Consider the following 22,240-nt stretch of genomic DNA (forward strand, 5'->3'; position numbering starts at 1 on the left):
TGCATAGTGGGGCTCCTCCTGCCCATGATGTGATGACCACCCATGGCCTATTCCAAGGCAAGACTCCAAACTGACACTCTGAAATGGTCATCTGTCAGGAACCTGGTCTGGAATTTGCTCTGAGCTGATAGTTCTGCTTCCTGAACAAGTTCCTCTACTGGTTCAGGAATCTTGTCTGACCATCTCTGGTGACTCTGCATTGTCTCTGCTCTCTGGCTTCCCATGTTCTCAGTTCAACCTCCTCATCCCCAGAGGCCACCCTAGCACTTTCTTATGCTTTCTTCAATATGTATTTGTGTAAAGAGTGATCTGTGTCCTGAGGGTCATGGTTCTTAGAAGCTACATTTGGAATGAAAGAACCTGTGATTGCCTGGCTTATGACTATCAGGTGACCCACAAGTATTCACTGAACATCAACTGCTGAAAGTGTTGTAGCCTGTGAATGTTTTATCATTCAACAAATCCTGACATTGTAGAAAGACACAGATGTATTTGATCTGTTTATTGCAGTTTTCTCCCATGACTAACTTACCCAGACAAAATTTTTCCAGGAAGGATCAGACCTGCTGGTTCACCCTTAGAGATGCTGTCCAAGAGATTCCTAAATCTTCCTCACCCAGCACTGGGAAAGGGTATTTCTGATTGTGGCCAAAATCTCGGTCTTTGTCCCCAATGCCAATTCAATAACGAGAATACAGTTTTGAGAAAGAAAAAAAAAGTTTTATTTCTTTGATAGGAAAGGAGAAACAAGGGGACTCTTTTCCCAAATGCTGTGACTTTTCCAATCAGGAAGGGAAGGGGGGGAGGTTAAAGGAACTCTTCTAGTGTTAATTTCCAGGTGTGTTCTGGTAGGGGTTCCAGGGTGCCTCATGGCCTTATTTTAAAAACAAGCCCCAGAGCTATATTCAAAAGGGAAAGTGACCACTGTTACATTTCCCCACTCTCAATTTCTACATTCCATTTCTATGGAAAAATGAGCATCAACGTCTTCAACCTCCTTCATGATGAGAGAGGACAAAGTTGAGGGGAAGTGACTCAAAGTCCTTGTTCTCTTTTAAAAACACATTTAAATTTTGACCCCAGTGTAAAAAGTAACATAAAATTTTACATATATCTTATTAATAACAGGTTCAGTTACATAACATTGTATGATATAGACTTCCAGTTCAATATATTATTCCTAGAAGATTTTAAATTACCATTTTGACAACTTAATTTGTAGAACACCAACTTTAGATGAAGTGCTCTTCCAAGCTTTATATTTTAAAATTTGTACACTAGAAATAAACATGATCATACTTAACATACAAAAAACTAATAGTGTCACCATTACAAAGATGTCCTATATTAACTAGGTTTAATTTTTACAGTAAATTCAGAACCCACATATATTTATAGACTTGCAGATTTAAGCAGCACTATCAAAAATCAAGGATAGCCTTAAATCTCTTATACATTTAGGGAACAATGTTAATAATTAGAATTAGTCTAAGTCAAAGCAGGGAGATGAAAATCAACTTTTTAAATGGTAATGTTGCCCTTTTATGCCAGATGCAATGTATAAAAGATAGCACTTATTGCTTAAACTGAAATTACTTTTCATTTTATAAACTTTTATGGAATATTTAGATAAGACTCAGATATACATATTTAGTCTCAGATGTATACATATCTCTAGTCATGTATAATTAGGTTATTCATGAAAATTAAGCCTGATCAAGATCTTTCTTAAGTCATCTCTTTCTCTGGCAAAGAAAAATCCTAAAAGCAATGGACATCACACTTTTATGTTTTATAACTCTTAAGTCTTGCAAAAATTAGTATTCATCAGTGTGACACATTTTAATATGAAGAAGAGGCAGAGTAGGATATCTGGCAAAGACTGACACAATGTACAAGTTAAACAGCTGTCTAGGAGAGAAGATTGCCTCTTTCTTAAGGGGTTATTATTTTTTTCCTCTGGGGCAAGTTATTTTCTCCTAAAACTATCTTGGTTAAGATAACAATGATCACTTTCTCAGGGTCTCTTTGACCTAAAGACCTCACTCACTCATAGTAGACCTCTAGCAGAGCAGGTTCTGTTTGTTTTTCCTGGAAGGCACTTGCATATGAAATCATTACATTTTGGGTGAGAATGTTGTCTGTACATTTAATTTACACAATAAATTTTATCCAGGAGAGTATCAGTTATTCAAGACATTGCATTCAAGGGGTTGGAACATGGGTTATATATGTTTGATCAGTCTCCCTCATCATCATCATAATGCCATCAACTTTAAGTGAGTTCCCCACTGTCAACTGTACCCAGAGACTCTCTCTCTTTATATGCCTACATATCTAGGGCACTCTGTCTAATAAAGGACCATATGGAGATTGTTAGAGACCTTCTCTTCAGAAATCAGTAGTGCTAAGACACCAGTGTTTGAATTCATGGGGACTCAGGGAGGACATTTCCTCGAAGTATCCCCTGGCCAAATAGGAAAAAATCTTAAAAAGGGGAGGCTATTTTGTTTCCAGATTGTAATTAAATAATACTGGAACCCACTGCCCCATTTCTTATCATTGGCAGCTTTCATCTTCCATCCCCATTAAGATACACTAGTTACTCATCAAAGAGTAAGTGTAATGGGACCCAGATAAGATTTTTTTCAAGGGTAAAGACAACCCTATGAGGTTAAGCATTTCAGTTTACTCCTTTGTCCCATAGTGGCAGGAAAATGGAAATGGGGGTGGATGCGAATGGAGGTTACACAAAATTCAGACTTAAGGAAAAAAAGTGCACAGCCAAATAAAAAGTCATGGGTCAAGCCAACAGCCTTGGTACCTTCCCAACATAGATTTCAAAAATTAGCCTTAATATTTTTTGATATCTCTTCAGCATGGACTGTGATCAATGCCTTTATGCAGAAGCCTAAGTCCCTGAACTAGGCCTTTTCACATGGAAAAGCATTCTGACAGTTTCCCCCTGGGAAACTGTGACACTTCTGTGAAAGTTGGTGAGCAGACCACATACCAGAAACCACACAGAGTGGAGCTCTGTTTTATATTCAAGATTTATATAAACCTAAAATGGTTATGGTCTGAATGTTTATGCCTCTCCCAGATTCCTTTATTGAAGCCTTGAACCCAAGTACAGTTAAAACTGGATGTGGGGCCTATAAGGAAATACTGAACACATGAAATTCCACATTTCCAATTCTGCAAAGATTTCAACAAAATCGACACAGGTGCATAAAATAGGTTGTAAAGCATTATGTAGTGCTTATATATGTTACTGCTTTACTCTTAATATCATTATAAAATATTATATTCTCATTGTTCTGTCATTATGTTATATATTACATACCATATTAAAACTTACATAGGTGCTATGCATAGAGAACAATAGGACAAAGTGAGTTCTAAGGTTAAATGAGATCATAAAGATGGCACTATAATCCAAAATGATTACTGTTGTAACAGTGGCCACTTTATGCTTTGAATACAGCCCTTGCTGCTCTGCCATTGCAACTGATTTTTAAAATGGCCATGCTTCTTTCTCTTCCCCTACCCCTGCTGCTTCCTAATCTTCCCAACCCAAATCTCAGGGGTAACAGGATTACCTTTCTTCCCATCCTAGATAACTTTATCTCTCTTTGGGTACACAATCACCATAGGAATTAAGTAATCCAGACTTTGGGGTTGGTGCCAGAAGATCTCAGAAATGACTATCTCCCCAATTAATGAGTGAATTACCACTCCATATAGAGAACACATGTGGAATGGAACCTTCGAATCACCTCTATAAAAGCACCCCTGTTCCTGCTGATGACAAAACTAAAAGCTTCTCAAACAGAGGTCCCTGTGTTTCTCCTTTGCTAGCAAAGCAATAAAGCTTCTTTTCCTTTTTATCAAAACCTTGTCCTCACTATTGAATTGGCATGGGGGACAAGGTCAAGATTTCAGCAACAGTGCCCCAATGAGAAGAAATGCTGAAGAGCTCCTCTATCTCTCTCCCTCTATTCCTCCCTCTTTCCCTCTCCTTCATTCACTTCATGCACATAAAATGCCATGCATATAAGAAATAATGAAATTCTGACATTTAGGCAACATGGATGGAACTGGAGGACATTATGTTCATTGAAGTAAGTCTGACACAGACAAATACCACTTGTTTTTACTCTAGAATTTAAAACAGTTGGCCACATAGAAGTGGAGAGTAGAATAGAGGACTCTGGAGCCAAGAAGGAGAGAGGAAGAGGGAGCATGAGAGAATGGAAAAGGATTTCAAAACAGTGTGAATAGGGTTAGTGGGGTAGTTAGTTCTGACATTTTATAACATAATAGGCTGACTCTTGTGTCCACCAATTGCTTACACATTCCAGAATAGCTAGAGGAGCAAAGTCAGACCTTCTCAGCACATAGAAATGATCATTTGAGGACACAGAAATGCTTAGTCACTTAGCATTTGATGGTCTATATTTGATCATTTGATAATATTGCAGTGGGCTACTCCTCCCTTCTGTCATTCTAAAGTCTAAACAATCATAACCCAGATGGTTCAATGGTGAATAGTATTTATTGTGCCATCAAAAACACAAAACAGGTCAAATAACTGTCAGAAGAGTAACTTGTCTGTCTGAAAAGAAAATGCAGAAGCTATCCAAGGAGGTGAAGGTTAATTAAAAGTTCTGAAGAAGACTGGAACACTTGCTGATGGAGACCCCACCCATCCTGAAGCCTCACTGTATCTTTTCCCTCCTGCTTTGAGGAGCAGACCCCTTTATTTTCTTCCAGACTGACTTTGAATATACTTTATTCCTCCTACCAACATCTTTATTGCATATATGGTTATCTGAGTGATGGGAAGCCTGAACATTTATTTCCAGTACACTTTGTGCATGAATCGAATTATAGTATCTGATTTGATCATCACATACTGTATATGCATATGGAATTAGTACACTGTTCCCTATAAATATGTACAATTATCTGCCAATTAAAATTTTTAAATTAAAAGGAGTCCTTGAGAGCACACAGGAGAAGGTGACTTTCTGCAAACCAGGAAGAGAACCCTCACCAGAATCTGAACTGATGGAAGCATTGATCTGAGGCCTCTCCCCTTCTCCAGAACTGTAAGAAGTTATATGTCTACTGTTAAAGTCACCCAGTCTGTGTGTTTTGTTCTGGCAGCCCAAGCTGACTCATAATGTATCTTCATAATGTTATCCAGAAAGAGGAAAGACTCAAGTGAACTAAAGCAGTGGTCAGTAAGGAAGCAGCAGCCATTTATTTGGGCCAGGATAGGTTATAGGGAAAATCCCAAATAAATCCTCAAGCTACACTTGCTCTTAGTTGACATAAAAATCACTAATTTGGGATTTCACTGTGCTGGGCAGTTCATCATTAGTCTCCCACTAGGTTTTCTGTAGGTAACAGATCTGACGTGAGATTTGATACTTAATTTATGGATTTGCCCATTTGATCAATTAATAATTTGAAAGGGTACTAGGTGTAACTGTATGTGGGTGGGGTGCAGCTGGAGAAAGTCGGTTGCTGGGGATTTTATCTCCCTCCCCTGGCTTCTTCCTCCCTGTTCTCTCTGCTCCCCTTGCCTTGACTGGTGCTGCTTTCCTCCACCAGGTGCTTCTGGGACAATCTTCTGCCTCCCCTTGTGCCCAGAGTAATGGGTCCCCAATCAGCCCTTCTGGAGCCCATCTCCCCAGGTCCTGCAGCTGCCATAGTCCCCTTGGAAAACTTTTATCAGGCATTTGAAGGCAGGACCAAGCTGTGCCTGCCTGAGAAGTCCAGAGAGGGGGTCACGATCAGGATTCTCTTCCTTCTGGTGCCCATTAATGTCTATGTGAATCCCTGCTGAAGAAGGAGAACCTCATGTGCCAGCCAGGGAGGTGGCAGGAAAGTCTGTCCCATATTGTGACAGTGTCCACTTTGTGCTTGAACATAGTAGTCCTTGCAACTTATTTATAAAACAGACATTTCTTTTCTCATCCTTTCTCCCTGCTTCTCCCTAATCTCCCCACGTCCCTAACCTTAGGGAAACAGGATTACTTTTCCTCCCCATCCTAGGCAGAGTCCCTGAGTACACACCCACCACAATAATAAAGTAATTCAGACTTTGATGGCACCAGAAGATCTCAAAAACAACTCTTTCCCCAATTAACAAGCCAATTACAACCCCAACAGAGAACATGTGGAAAGTAGTCTTTGCTTGTCCCCTGTTCCCCCTGATGGGCAGAATCACAGCCTCTGGGATAGGAGTCCCTTGTGTTTCTCCCTTGCTAGCAATGCAATAAATGTTCTTTCTCCTTTTTCTGAAAACCCTGTCCTCATTATTGGATTGACACTGGGACAAGGACCAAGCTTTCAGTAACAATTCTGGCAGCTGACTTATACAGGGCCCAGTGATCACAGGAGACACGCCACAAATTTCCCCAAGTTCCTTTTTTTGGGATGGGGCTGAGAAAGGTGGTATGAGGAGAACCCCCAGGCTGCCAGCGGTGCGCCCTGGCCACCTTGGAGACCCAGAATCGACCCAGTGACCTCGGGGCCAGTCCTCAGGCGCCACCTGGTGGCCACATTCATATCGTTTTCTCAAGTATCATTAGCAAAGCCGGCCTGAGATGGCACCTCAAAGCGGCGCATCAAGCTGAGTTCCAAGATGGACACAGTGACAGCAGGATCGTGTCGGTGTTGGTCCCCCACTGGCCCGGGAGCAATTTATGGACTTGGTACCTGCAAATGCCTGGGTGAGCGGACTTCTGGATCACATGGGAGGGTGCTCTGAGCTAACTATGGTCTTGGGTGTGAGCTCCTCTCTCTCAAAATGTATCCACTTTTGGATGCAAAGTGAATAAAAGTCACATCGCTTTTCCTCTTTCTGATTATTTGTCCTTTCTGCAGGGAAATGATCCAGTTTCTAGTCTTTCAGGAGGATTCAAGCAGGAGTTAAGACTTCAATTGATCATAGAATTTGGTGCCCACGGCCTCCACAGGGACAGATATGAGGATTTAATGCATTCAGTTCCAAAGTTTCAATCTTTGGATTATTTCAGTTAACATTGGTGTATTAAAATAGGTTGGAAATAATATAGAGTTTATATATTACAGTAAAATTGTATTATAATTATCATAGCATAATTATATTTCTGTCATTACATAATTGCATTACATGTGACACATACAAGTTTTTATAGGTGTTCCACAACAGGGGCAATGGGACAAAATTTAATTAGCAAATTAGACTCCCTTTCTATCCCTTCTCTTAGTGGTTATCCCTCTGTATCCCTGAAGGATTGGTTCTGGTACCCTGGTAGATGCCAAAATCTGTGGGTGCTCAAGTTCTTCAAATAAAATGTTGTAGTATCTATTTATGACCTACACAATCTTTCCTCATCTTTTAAGTCTAGATTTCTTATAATGCCCGACACAATGTGAACATTAGATAAATAGCTGTTATACTATAGTATTTTGAGAACTGTGACCAGAAAAATCTGTACATGTCCAGTGCATTTTCTTCCTGAGTCCTTTCTATTGCTGTTGGTTGCATGAGGATGAAGAATTGAGGAAAAATACAACAGAAAAATATATAAGTGCCCACTGTGTGTCAAATATGTATTAAGAACAGAGCTATGTGGCACAAAGGGAAAACAAGATTCCTGCTCTTACATGAGACCTTCTTACCTATGAAAGGCGGAAAATGGGGAATATAAAACACACTGATAAGACTGTGAATTGTATACCTTGATTATAGGGGTGTCCACTACAGGATTCCTGCACCATACCAGTTCTGTACCCTCTAGTGTCCCTTTGAAAACTCACCTGTTTCTGTGTCTGCTGCACAGAAGATGTGCAGACATGTTCTATGATTCCTCCTTAAGAAACAATATTTAAATATATCACATAAAACTAGAAATTCACAGGACCTTATGAAATATCAGTGAATAAATGATTGAATTAAGGTCAATTTCCCAGGTTAAGAATGAAGTGGGGGGCAGAGGATTATGTTTGTTTAATCCAGCAAAGAAACTTCAGTATTCTCAGGGCAAACTCCTATCCTGTGTTAAATGGAATTTGTGGAAGGCTCCTTGAAAATATGAGTTGACAAGCAATTTTGTCATTTGAACAATGACTAACAAATCCAGGGACCTGTCCTGAGCACTACTGGCTGGTAAGAGACAACACTCCTTGCCTATCCACTGAAGTCCACGTTTCCAGGTCTGTGGTCAGCACCACGGACAGAGCCCTGTTCATTCCCCTGCAGTGGCATCTCCTGGCCAGAGAATGGAGACAACTGAGAAGTCCCCCACTCTAGGTCTAAGAATACATCCAGGGATGACAGATTATGGGATGAATATGAAATTAGTGAGTTCTGCAGAAATCAGAAGGTGTAGAAACCATTAAACACACAGGGTGTCAGTTTCCTGCTGCTGCTACAGAATCAACTATTCCTACATTGTGTCCAATGGAACAATTAACTTTATGATTGCTGGAGACCACAGGCCACCTGGGTAGCTCTGCTTATCTGGGTCAGGATCAGTGGATCATGGGAGGAGTCACCCACGTATCATGCTCAGTTGGTGGGCACAGAATGGGTGCTGATTCATCTACCGAAAACTCACTCATGTTGTCACAGCAAGAGCTCTCAGGGGGAGACCTTGACTCAGGACACATGGGGTCCTGAGCATGTGAAAGTATGAAAGAATTTTAGCTCATGTCAGTTGAAGCACAGACATATACTTAGGGAAGCAAGGAATACACATTCAAGGGAGAGAACAGGCCATCTCAAGAGAAAATAGTGCATTTTTGGAGTCCCCAGCTCTTTTTCTTTTTTTTCCTACCAGCAATGAAACCCAGGGGCACTAAACCACTGAGTCTCATCCCCAGTTTTTTTATTTTTAAACAGGGTTTCACTAAGTTGTTTAGGACCTCACTAAGTTGCTAAGGCTGGCGTTCCTCCCTTAGCCTCCTGTAATAGGATTACAGGTGTGGCCATGACACCCTGCTCCCACCTCCTTTTTTAAAGAAAATTTAGTGAGAGTGTAGGAAGGTATGCAAGGAAGACATCAGTCTGGGAATTGTGATGGTTCATGGTGAACTGGTTGTCCTCAGGATCCTTAGGCTGATAAGGTCTCCATTACTGGATCAGTGGATAACACTGGGAAGTTCCCTAAATTATAGGGAACTTAAAATGGCACATCTCTATTTAATCTATTTGTAGGTTGATTGATAGTGCGCAAGAAAATTTTCATAAGTGGGTGAATTAATGGTAACCTTAAAATTTACAGACTTCCCAGAAATTTGGGAGTGACATACCTGAGAGAGAGACCAACTTTGGGAGATATGTAGAAACTGAATAAGTTATATTTCCTTGACCTTCCTCTATGTCTCCTTACTACCAATTTTTAATTCCATCTATATGACCTCAATGTGAGTGCTTAGGGGGCCCTAAGCAGACTGTGGGGTCTTCAGAGATCAGATGTAACTCTTGCTAACCTGCCCCTAAGTGTCTCCAGGCTCCATCTGTTTCTCCACCTTTTGTCCCCTTTGGAATTCCATCTCTTGTTCCTGAAACTGTCTTTCCTGGGTTCAGTTCTGCCCACATTTAGCCTCACCAATAAATTTTAATTCGTAAGTAGTCAAGTTTCCCTCTGGCTGAGACCTAGCTAGGTAGGTGAGATCAAGTGTGAGCTCTTGGTTCCACCTTTCTTTTCTACCTGCTCCAAGCTGCTGGAGAACAAGAATGCATCACTTCACACAGAGCTCAGGGCTCCAGTCCTGGTCCACATAGTCTGCCCCCCACAATCCAGAATTACTATCTTTGGAATATACAGACACATCTCCACCAAACTTTGGGCAAATCCTCCCTCCCCAGCATCCCTGGGTACTGCGGAATTCTCCCTTCCCCTCTATACTTCCTGACATATATAGATCATATTTATGTTTTGAGCAAGAAAGTATTTGTTTCATTAAAAATATCACTCAAAAATATAACTCAATCCAGGCACAGTGGCACACACCTGTAATCCAAGCAACTCAGAAGGTTGAGGCAGGAGGATTGCAAATTCAAAGCCAGCCTCTTCAAAAGTGAGGTGTTAAGTAACTCAATGAGATCCTGTCTCTAAAGAAAATAAAAAAAAATAATTCTGGACATGTGACTCTGTGATTGAGTGCCTCTTGCACACATATTTCTTGCTTTTAGCCACAAACTCCTCTCCCTCTCTTGAGATTGCCCTATTCTTCCTTGAACATGTATTTATTTTCCAAAATAAACTTCCATCTATGACTTTGAATAAAATAATCACCTGACAGGGTCCAAGTAGTTATTTGTGTTATACATAAGAATAAAACAGCCAGATCTGGTGGTGCCTGCCTGCAATCCCAGCAACTTTGGAGGCTGAGGAAGGATGGTCACAAGTTTAAGGCCTGCCTCAGCAATTCAGCAGGGCTCTAAGCAATTTAGCAAGACACTGTCTCAAAATAAAACACAAAAAGGGCTGGGGATGTAGTTCAGTGGGCAAGCACCCCTGGTTTCAATCCACAATGCCCCCTCAAAAAAAAGAAAATAAAAAGAATGAAACTAAATTCTGTTTTCTCCTTAGCTGATACAGTCACAAAGGTATGTATTGCTATAAAACCCACTGGGGGCAGAAGCTGGTTATGATTACTGAGTTCAAGAGAGCCATGTCACATTGTCTTTCATCTTCAATATTGTTTAGGCATTTCAATATTTACACTAATGTCATAAAGTTTTCCATGTTAACTCATCTCCCCCAGTAAGAAATTCTAGAATCCAGCTAAGTTTATTGCTGAATGTTTGTAGATGGATCTTTGGGAGGAGGATATTGGTGCTTGTCCTTGCACAGATCTGGTGAGAGTTGAGATCTCCAGACGAGGGCCTGTCATGACTTCTTCAAGGACATGACATCTCACCAAGAGAAGGGTTATTTAGACACCCCAGCAGCCTCTGTGGTGGATCCTATACCAAGTCTGGTATCTAATAGAAATTCTCCTTTGGGATTCAAAAGTAAGATTAATGTGGCATTTGAGTTACCTCTTTACTGTGGGTGCTAATTAGATTACATTTGTATATTTTAATGAAATAAAGGCAAACCATTCCAATGGTTATGGGTCACTTCTGGAACTTCAGCATGGAGAAAGCACAAGTGGCCCTGTCAGTGGGTTGGTCAGCTCCCCAGTGCCTGCAATGAAGTTCCTTCTACTGATCTTAGTCTGAGATGCCAAAAGAAGGCTGAAGGGTTGTTGATGATGATGGTTTGATTTTTTAAATACCAGGAATTGAACCCAGGGATGCTTGCCAATTGAGCCACATCCCCAGCCCTTTTTATCTTTAATTTTGAGGCAGGGTCTTCCTAAGTTGCTTACAGCCTTGCTAAGTTGCTGAGACTGGCTTTGAACTTGCCATCCTCATGCCTCAGCCTCACAAGTCACTGGAATTACAGCACGTGCCTTGCTTCAGTTCTAGCAACTACTGCACAACATTTTATGCAGGAGAAATCTGACCTGTCTCTGAACCAGCTCTTAGCACCTAAGGCCCTGATGCAGGAAGCATATAACAGCCTGCAAGCTTGCAGTGCACAGGTGGAGCAGAGTTATCTGCCTAGTCCAATCACACCTGGAGGAGGAGCAGCCTCTGGAACTGGAGAGGCCCTGAAGTACCAACCACCCATGCCTCCTGAACTGCCCTACATATGTTGTCCATCACCTGGGAAAGGTTCCCTGGGGCCATATGGAAATTATACCCTAATGCAAAAAGTGACAGATTCAGGCTCCCTGCACTCTTGGTGCAGAGAAGAAGCCCCTGACAAGAGGAAGCACCAAGGTTTCTCTGTGTGGAAAAATATATTTCACATAAATAACAATCAAATGACAACTAGGGAATATATTTAAGAGGGCATAAAAATTACAAACATATATGAACAATAGGACCATGAAATATATGAATAAAAATAGAGATAAGTGAAGGTGGACATGTGTAGTTAGTTGTTGGAGAATGCAAATGTACACTTTCAATAATACACAGAGTAACTAGGTAGAAGATCAACAGAGGACTGGAAAATATTAGACCTAAGAGACATATAAAGAACACTCCACTCAGCAATAGCAGATACAGGTTCTCCTCAGGTACACACGGAACATTGTCCAGGATCAACCAGATCTTGATAAGTTTAAAACTTGAAGTTATACCAATAATCTGCTCTGAACATAATAGAACCAGAAATCAATAAATGAAGAAAATAAAGAAAATTTAAAATTCATGCCAATGAAACAACCAAAGGGCAAAGAAGATTTCAAAAGAGAAATTGTAAAATACTAGGAGAAAAATGAAGAGGAAAACACAGTGTACAGAAGATTCAGGGATGCAGAATAACAGTATTTCAAGGGAAAAGTATGCTGTAAATTTAAGATATTTTTAAAAATTATTTTTCAAATCATTATCCTAAATTTACACTTTCAAGAACCAGAAAAGTATATTTAAACTAAACCCATTGAAGAAGAATAAGATGGTCAGGAAAGCAGGCAGTGGGCCCCAACTAAGGATTGATTCAAAGTTGAGACAACATCAGGAGTATTAATGGGCACCATTGAGGCTTACTTCAAATATAAAAGACCCCAAGGCTCACCTTGGGAACACTCCAGTCAACTCCTTTGCCCCAGAGAGGCAGGGAAAATGGAAGGTGGGAGTGTACTCAGGTGGGAGTTAGAGGAAGAATTTAAACTCAGGTAAAGAACACAACCAATGGCCTTGATGCTTTTTCAATGCCCAATCTACAATGCTTTGCTCCATGCTCTACCTAAAACCAGATAAGCCCCTAAGCTAGTACAGCAAAATGGGTTTGCTTGCTATCTGGTCCCCTCCCAAAACTCAGTAATTCTCTTCCTTCTCACTTAAATAAATCCTCCTCCATTTACTTGTCCCTTCTGTTATTGTCCATGGATTTTCTTATTCACATTTATGAGACAAGAACCCAGAAGAAAACTGGTAAAGCAAGGAATCCACTCTCATCTCAAAACTCCAGTTTCATCATAGCTAGAAGGAAATGTTAAAGAATAGAGAAGGGAAAAGTGAAATAAGTAAAAAACAATAGACCCAAAGTTTGAGTCTTTGGAAATATCAAGAAAACTGAAAAATCTCTAGGAAGATTGAAGAGGGATTCAAATTTAACAAAATCAAAAGTGAATATAGAGATATTAGAATTGTCCTTACAGAAATAAAGAGGGTACTAAGAGAATGTGATACACATGTGACAAATTAGATAGAAAACAGCCTCTCTGTTCCTCAGTAAATTAGACATGGAATCACCATATGAACAAGCAATCTCACTCCTGGATATGTACCCAAAAGAAATTAAAGAAAAAACAAGTGCTAACTGCTACTGTATTATATGGATACATTAATACATCTACAGTAGTAAACCTTGAATTTGTTAGGAGTATTTTATGAAATTGAAAAAAAAAAAAAAAACAGTAAAACATGACAGGGGAGTTTAAAAGAGCAGGAGGAGCTGTCCACATCGTCAGTGCTGACAAGTACAATTGCTTTGATTATTTCTGCAGCTGATGTGATGCTGACTCTGAATGTCCTCACCTTACAGTGGGATTGTGGTGCCGAGCTGCTTGTGTGCAGTGGAGACTGGGCTGGTTTATCCAGATAACCAGTCCTTGATAAATTTGGTCACAGAAAGTGATGATTCCCTCTTTGTAGACAATCAAAAACCACAACAGGGCAATACAAGGTGGCGGACTAGAGGGTGACTGCATCTCTAGTTGCTCCAGAAGCCAGGATCCAAGAAGGGGAGGCATTGAGAGACTTGGACTAAAATAGAGCCACGGGGTGAGTCTCCCCCACCCGGTGAAGTTCTGCCCGGGCGGCAGGCCCGGATTTGGGTGGTTTATTAGAGTAGGGCAGAGCAGCTAGAGTCCTCCACAGGCAGCCCTGCGCACTCTGGCAGTGGGCTCCTCCCACAGGGCCAGATTCTCCAGCATCTTGGAGCAGGCTCCCCAGTGAGAGCCTTTCTGCACAGAACCAAGCTTCAAGTCCCTGAACCAGGGTGGTGAGTTCCTGCCTGCAGGTTGCTTCAGGGACCAGGACAGGGCAGCCAGGGACCTCTGCAAGCAGCCCACAGCCCAGACCCCTCCGGCGGGAAGTGCCTTTCCAGGTTAGCTTCTCGGAGCAGACCCCCTCAGTGAGAACCTTTCCACAAAGAGCCAGCTCCAAGTCCTGGAACCAGTAGCGGGCTAGGGGCAGCTTTCCTTGGAAGTACTGCATTATCAAGTTACTCCAAGACTTCAGGCTACTGAAGCCAGGAAGGTGATACACTGGAATTCTACAGAGACAATATAAGCCAATAGAAGAATTCTGCAATATCACAAAGTCCCACTGACATCTGACCAATATGAGAAAACAAGGGAAGAAAAAGTCCCAAACAAACCTATGTACTATATCAATAAAACCCAATGACAGCACAGCAGAAGAAATGTCAGAAAGGGAGTTCAGAATGTACATAATTAAAACAATCAGGGAAGCAAATGAGGAGATGAGAGAGCAAATGCAGGCATTGAAGGAGGAGATGAAAGAGCAAATGCAGGCATTAAATGATCACACCAATCAACAGTTAAAAGGGCAAGTACGGGAAGCAAGAGATCGTTTCAATAAAGAGTTAGAGATACTGAAAAAAACAAACAAACAAACAGAAATCCTTGAAATGAAGGAAACAATAAACCAAGTTAAAAACTCCATAGAAAGCATAACCAGGATAGAACACCTGGAAGACAGAACCTCAGATATTGAAGACAAAATATTTAATCTTGGAAACAAAGTTGACCAAACAGAAAAGATGGTGAGAAATCATGAATAGAGTCTACAAGAATTATGGGATATCATGAAAAGGCCAAACTTCAGACTTATTGGAATTGAGGAAGGCTTAGAGAAACAAACCAAAGGAATGAACAATCTATTCAATGAAATAATATCAGAAAATTTCCCAAATCTGAAGAATGAAATGGAAAACCAAGTACAAGAGGCTTATAGGACTCCAAATATACAAAATTACAACAGACCCACAAGAAGGCACATTATTTTGAAAACACCTAACATACAAAATAAAGACAGAATTTTAAAGGCCACGAGAGAAAAGAATCAAATTACATTCAGGACGAAACCAATAAGAATATCAGCAGATTTTTCAATCCAGACCCTAAATGCTAGAAGGGCCTGGAACAACATTTACCAAGCCCTGAAAGAAAATGGATGCCAACCAAGAATCTTATAACCAGCAAAACTTACTTTCTCACATGTTTTCTCCTTACAGCCCTGGGTTTTACAATGGAGTCCTTTAACCATTGTGAGTCGATTTTGAGTATATGGTGTGAGATAAAGGTCCAGTTTTTCCCAGCAGCATTTGTTGATGAGATTGTCTTTCCCCCTGTGCATTCTTGGCAGCTTTTTCAGGAATCAATGGATTGTAAATTCTTGGGTTTTTGTTTGGGCTTTCTATCCTGTTCATGAGTTGATATGTCTTTTACTTCAGTACCATGTTAACCTGTAGTGGGAAGTATCAATTTTCCTGGAGTCTAGGGTAGAGAGAGGATTCACTATGATGAAACATCAAGAAACTTTGTGGGGTGATGTAAAAGTTCCCCATCTTGATTGTGGTGGTACAGTACACTGGTATAAGTCAATTTATCAATGCTCATTCAAATATTCAGTTAAAATATTGAAAGTTTAACCATACCATAATAAAGTTGATTTAAAATCATACATGTGTACTTTGCAATGAAACATATCAGGAAATTTTTAGAATTCTTCAAAAACATTGAACCTCTGATTGAAGCAGCTGCAACATTGCAGAGCAAATGTTCACAGGGTCATTAATGAAAATTAAAATAATAATAATAATATTCAGATTTGACACAGTTTTAATGTAAAGGTTGAATGAACCTATGACCAATAAGGAAGATAATTGTAAAATAAAAATTTCCTTATAAATGAAGGTTGAAATTACAAATATGAAGAAAATAATCTTTTAGTTTTTGTTGTTGTTGTTATTTTTGAGACAGGGTGTTGTTTTGCTGCCTAGATTGACCTGAACCCCTGGGCCCAAGCAATTCTCTTACCTCAGTCTCCCAACTAACTGGGACTATGAATGTGGGCACCCCAATGCTTCATTTTCCAATGTTTGCCTTGCAAATAATATTTCAAATTGCATACAAATTATAAAATCACTTTGGTTTCTTGCATAATCTCCACAAGTTGCTGTAGATTTCAGATAAGACTTTAAAATACCATTATATATAAACATATATAAAAATATATTATGTATAAAATATATTTAATATATAAATTCATATTTAATATTTTAATATGTAAAAATTATATATCTACACATATAAATCTATATACATATAATCTGGCAAAACAGTCCTAATTTTTAATTTGGAAACAATTCTTAAATACATTGGAAGAATAAAAGACTCAGAAGAGTCAAAGCAAATTTAAGCCAATTTATCAATGCTCATTCAATAACACCTGACTTCAAATTATACTACAGAGCATTAGTAACAAAATTGTAAGGTGTTGGCATAAAAATCAGCACATAGATCAGTGATACAGAATAGAAAACTGTAAGGTGTTGGCATAAAAATCAGCACATAGATCAGTGATACAGAATAGAAAACATAGAGATAAACCCATACATCTACAGTCATATAATACTTGAAAAAGATGCCCAAAACACATTGAAGGAAAGATAGCCTTTTTAAAAAAAATGGCACTGGAGCTGGACACAGTGACTTGCACCTGTAATCCCCGCAGCTTGGAAGGCTGAGGAGTTCAAGATCAGCCTCAGCAACTTAGTGAGGTCCTAAGCAATTTAGCAAGACCCTGTCTCAAAATAAAAAATGAAAAAGGGTTGTGATGTGACTTAGTGGTTAAGTGCCCCCTGAGTTCAATCCCTGGTACAAAGAAAAAAAAAAGGTATTTGGAAACCGGTTTACCATATGTAGAATAATTAAACTAGTCCCTTATCTCTCATCCTAAACAAAAATTAACTCAAATGGATAAAGACCTAGGAATAGACCAGAACTTATGCAACTCTAAGAAGAAAACTTAGGGTCAACACTCCAGCAGGTAGGCACAGGCAATGGCTTTCCCAATAGTACCCCTGTGTTCAGAAAATAATGCCAAGAGTCAACATACAGGATGGCATCAAATTAAAATGCTTCTGCACAGCAAAGAAAACAATTAGTAATGTTAAGACAGTAACTACTCAATGGGATAAAATGTTTGCCAGTACCCTTCTGAGAGAGGATTAATTTCTAGGACATATAAGACTTTAAAAAACTTTAGGCCAAAAATCAAATAACCCAATCAATACATGGGCAAAGGAATTAGACACTTCTTAAAAGAAGAAATACAGATGACCAACAAATATATGAAAAGCTGTGCAATATCATTAGCAATTAGGAAAATGCAAATCAAAACTACACTGAGATTTCATCTCACACCAACCAGAATGGTAGTCATCAAGGATACAAATAATAAATTCTGGAGAAGATGTAGATAAAAAGGAATGGTTTTACACTGTTGGTGGGGTTGTTAACTAGTCCAACTACTAGGGGAATTAGTATGCAGTTTCCTTGAAAGACTAGGCATGGAATCACCATAAGACCCATGTATACCACCTCTCAGTATTTATCCTAAAGAATCTAAGTGATCATACTATAATGATACATGCATATCCATATTTATAGCAGCACAATTCAAAATAGCCAAACTATGGAACCAGCCTAGGTGTCTGTAAAAAGATGAATGGACAAAGAAAATGTGGTATAAATACACAGTGTAGTTTTATTCAGCAATAAAGAAAATGAAATTATGTCACTTGCAGGAAAATTGATGGAAAGAACATTACCACCCTGTTGGGGCAGGCGGCTCAGACCCAGGAGACAGATTCAGAATCTCAGCAAGTGGAAGAAGATAGAAGACATAGTTGGGGATAGTAGACATGTTTTATTAAGAGGCAGCAGTAGCAGTAGCCAGTCCCCAGCTCCAACTTCAGCCCCCAGCCAGTTCCATGTAGTCCCTAGTCTTTTCCATAGGCTGATTTAATATGCAGGCCAGACAAGGAAGGCACACTAACAACAGGTTACATCAGTGGACACATGCTCACAAGCCAGTGTTTATGACCTCGAGTACACAATAAAAACATAGCCTGCTGGAGGTCTTGGCAAAGGAGCCTAACTCCAGCCATTTGAGGACTGTCTTATGATCTGCACCATAGGATCCCTCACCATACAATCTACATGTTTGACATCTTCCACAATGTTCCCTTAGTGAGGAGAGCAAAGCCCCACATTCAGAGGCCACAAAAACAATACAAGCTGTAACATCATACAACCAGAAGACAAGCCCCACCACCTAGGATTACTAAAAACCATTGCCAGTTTCATCCATATTCAGATGGCAATAAAAGGCTTTTCCAGGCACATTCAATTGTCCAGAGCTATAGTCTGAATTCACCAGGGTAGTCTGGTGGTAAAAATCACAGGCATTTTAGTGCATACCCAGCAGGGAGAGGTGTTTGCTACTCTGGCATAGATGTGTGCCCATTTCACAATGGTGTTGGTGAGAAGACACCCACAGATGAAAGGACAAAGCAGTTACAGATAATGGTACAGATAAATCATGTCCAACTGGGAGAATGCATGCCAGTTTTGGTCTGTCCCTTCCTGCTGCCTCCCCGCAGCCTGGGCTAGAATCACATGCTTTTTTTTTCTTTTTTTTTTTCTTGTAAACAAATGGGATACATGTTGTTTCTCTGTTTGTACATGGAGTAAAGGCATATCATTTGTGTAATCATAAATTTACATAGGATAATGTTGTTTGATTCATTGTTATTTATTTCCTTCTCCCCCAGCCCTCCCACCCCTCTTTTCCCTCTATACAGTCCTTCCTTCCTCCATTCTTACCACCCTCCCTAACCCTAACCCTAAACCTAACCCTAACCCTAACGCTAACCCCTCCCACCCCCCATTATGTGTCATCATCTGCTTATCAGCGAGATCATTCGTCCTTTGGATTTTGAGATTGCCTTATCTCACTTAGCATGATATTCTCCAATTTCAACCATTTGCCTGCAAATGCCATCATTTTATCATTCTTTATGGTGGAGTAATATTCCATTGTATATATATACCACAGTTTCTTTATCCATTCACCAATTGAAGAACATCTAGGTTGGTTCCACAATTATACTTAACTGGCACAAATCCTGGAGATGGGGGAGGACCTGCAGTCAGGCTTCATGCCTGGGACCTTGAATGTCACCACTGTCTGGTGCTGAGAGCCCTGTGACTCCAGGCAGCAGTGCTGGAAGCAGGAATAGAAGATGCAGTTGGGGACACACAGCCGGGCTGCATTCAGGGGCAGGATGGTGTCATTGTCACAGCACTGCTCCAAGGGGTCGTAGGTCTGGTCCCCACACCTGGGCGCTGGCTGGCACAGCCATGGGCCAGTATCTGGAAGAGTCAGAGCTGAGCGGCCTTCAAGGGCCAGTGTAGAGCACAACCTCCCACCACCAGAGGCATCCTCTCCTCACCACACCCGTTCTCACCTGTGACGCCTGAGCCCAAGCCCAGGAGTTCAGCAAGGAAGACAGCAGCTGAGAAGAAGGGGATGAGAATGAGAATGCTGGGCAGGGGCAGTCTGAGCACCGTCCTGGGGACAGGGTGCTGTCTCTGAGCTTTGACTGCTCTTCACACTCAGAGTGGACTTTGAGATGGACTGTGGGGTCAGGTCCTGGGGTCTGCGCTGGCAGGTGAGGAAATGCAGGGAGGGCTCTGGGAAGAGTGAGGCATCTGACATTTGCAGGTGAGCAGAGAGGATGCAGGGAAGTCAGGGAAGACAGCGGGACAATTACCAGGTGGGAAGCTGAGAACTGAATACAGAAGAGAGAACTGAGTTCGAGGTTCAGAGGTACAAAGGGTGAGATAAGGCTTAGGCTCAACTTAAGGCTGGAGTCTCCTTACCAAAGATTCTGAGCAGCATGGTTCTGGTTAGGCTGCAGAGCAGAGGGAGGCAGAGAAGTAGAACAGCTATCTGGAACCCTGGACTGTGGCTAATATCAGGGTATGGATACACCTGTGGAGGAATCTAAAGAGGGGCCCTCCCATGTTGTATTACAACAGAGGAAGTGTTGCTAGGGAGGGTTGGGCACAAAGGATATGCATGTAGGAAAAACCCACATATGAAACCACATATCAGTTTTCAAATTGGCTGCCACATGCTACCCTGGGAACTTTTTCAAAATTGTGACTCTGGCAAGTGCCTTTCTCTTCAATGCTGCCAGGGGAAACCCAGTTTTGTGTGCAAACCACCCACCAACAACCAGCTGTTTCTAGGCTTCCCGTACTGCTCACCCTGGAAGTTTCAAGGACTCCTTTTACCTGCAACTCAGTCCACTTCTCCCTCTGAACTGTAGAGAATTCTTCAGGTATTTGGGAGGAATTATGAAGTTTTAGCATAGAACAGAGAAAAAGCAGAGGCTAGGGAGAGCAAAAAAGGAACAGAGCTCTGGGATAAGACTCACAGAGGGAAGGGCAGCACTTTCATTTGTTTACACAATTCTTTATCCTAACATTGCCTCATCTGTTTCTTACTACTATTTTATTGTCACCACCACTGTTATATATGTGACAAGTATTATGTGTGAGGAGCTATCACCAGGAGTGTTCTGACAGTGTGCCCCTCCCCACCCTGTTTTCCAGGGGTTTCCTCTGAGCCACAGTGAAAAGCCTGGGAGGGTGGAGGAGGGATCAGGCAAAAGCATTAGAGTCACAGAAGTGCTTTGTAGCATCAGGGAGACCCCTGTTCCTCCTCCTCCACCTTAAACTCTATGTGCAGTACTTGAGTTATCTGCCACACATGCAGCCTCACCCACCTTTCCTTCTGCAGATGTCTCTGTGTCAGGTTCTCACCATGCCTTCTCCTGGTCCCTGCACCCCAACAGGAGTGCCTCTTGAAAAAAACACCCTCATCCCACTGCCAAATGCTTATTTATACAAAACAATTCTGGTAAAACAGATCATTTCTGTCTTAGCTAATTAGTTGAAGCCACATTTATGACTTTGAGATGGCAACCCAGCAGTTCATGATCACATGAAAGAGAAATCCCTGGGCTGCGGAGATAGCTCAGTTGGTAGAATGCTGGCCTTGTAATCACAAGGCCCTGGGTTCAATCCCCAGCACCACAAAAAGAGAGAGAGAGAGAGAGAGAGAGAGAGAGAGAGAGAGAGAGAGAGAGAGAGAGAGAGAGAGAGAGAGAGAGAGAAATCCCCAGGTGAACAGAACTAAGTGTGGAGGAAAATAATAAGGTTGATCAGCAGGAGAATTCTTCTCTATGACTGAAGTGTCTTCGTGGAAGTTCCCACAGAACCTGCTGTCCAGCAAGAATCAGTGCTGGTAGATTCTGCCAGTAAAAAACCAGCATGGCCTCTGTAGAGTCAGAGTTTATTACTTGTGTAGACAGAAAGCAAGGTGAGCCACAGGTGTTGTGACAAGTTGACAGATTTGACCCCATGGAAAAGTTATAGGCCAGGCTATATGGGCAATGACAAAACAGACTCCGTTTTGCTCTGAGACTCCATGTTATATAGGAAATGCTTCTCCCATCGGAATGCCCAACCTCTGTACTAAGTACATCAGTTACTTAGCATGACCTGTTTGGCAATACAAAATGAGAAAGTGGTAATTCTTGTATAATAAAAAAATTGTGTGATTCCTGTTCTTCTAAACAATGTACCATGTTAACAGTGACGTCAACAATGATTGTTTACATGTTAGTAACATTCTTTACTTTGTACCTAAGTGAGGTCATTTTGACCCACTTCCCCCTCTGCTAAATATTTCAGATCTCATGATGTTAGTTTTTTATTTTAAATCATAGCAACAGACACTTATGATTCATATACTGACTTAGGGTATTAAAAAACCCTGCAACCCTATTGTCAGGGGTGTTCTTCCAATAGACATTATTGTGACATTGTGTGAGACAGTCAGCCAGCCAGCTTAATAAAGAGTCTCAAATTTGGACTACTCAGTGGTGATTGGTCTGTTCTTAAGTTGTGCTGCATAACAATTGGAGGCCCCAGTGAGATCCTTGATGCCTGATGGATAGCCACTGCTCACCGCTGACCTGGAGACTCCTGCTGAGGATTGAGGCTG

At 41.0% G+C, this 22,240-nt stretch overlaps 3 protein-coding genes across 5 annotated transcripts in view; 2 read left to right on the plus strand and 1 right to left on the minus strand.

The window, feature by feature from the left end:
* The window catches only part of LOC306647874 (insulin growth factor-like family member 4), a 454,704-nt gene that overhangs the window by 407,322 nt on the left and 25,142 nt on the right, over window positions 1-22,240 (plus strand). The window lies entirely within an intron of this gene.
* LOC306648507 (insulin growth factor-like family member 4) overlaps window positions 1-22,240 on the plus strand; it is a gene marked incomplete at its 3' end in the record, with an annotated part of 178,131 nt that overhangs the window by 131,190 nt on the left and 24,701 nt on the right. The gene's annotated exons all lie outside the window — the stretch shown is intronic.
* LOC306647882 (insulin growth factor-like family member 4) lies at window positions 16,643-20,178 on the minus strand. Of its 2 annotated transcripts, XM_079117463.1 has the most exons (4): window positions 20,047-20,178; window positions 19,632-19,679; window positions 19,277-19,536; window positions 16,643-18,653 (listed from the first exon to the last, which is right to left on the minus strand). In XM_079117463.1, the coding sequence occupies exons 1-4, from the start codon at window positions 20,063-20,065 to the stop codon at window positions 18,630-18,632; spliced, it is 351 nt and encodes a 116-aa protein (XP_078973589.1). In that variant the 5' UTR covers window positions 20,066-20,178; the 3' UTR covers window positions 16,643-18,629. The 2 variants fall into 2 exon arrangements, 1 of the variants encoding a protein (XP_078973589.1); XR_013760201.1 differs by lacking the exon at window positions 16,643-18,653 and having other exon boundaries at window positions 19,632-19,955; window positions 20,047-20,153.

This window comes from Sciurus vulgaris (genome assembly GCF_902686455.1).
Source record: "Sciurus vulgaris genome assembly, chromosome: 17".
Taxonomy (NCBI): domain Eukaryota; kingdom Metazoa; phylum Chordata; class Mammalia; order Rodentia; family Sciuridae; genus Sciurus; species Sciurus vulgaris.

Coding starts and splice junctions, on each gene's coding strand:
- LOC306647882 (XM_079117463.1), bottom strand. Junction 19,537..19,631: donor CTTGGGCTCAGGCGTCACAG/GTGAGAACGGGT, acceptor TGACTCTTCCAG/ATACTGGCCCATGGCTGTGC. Junction 18,654..19,276: donor TCTCCAGGATTTGTGCCAGT/TAAGTATAATTG, acceptor TCATCTGTGGGT/GTCTTCTCACCAACACCATT.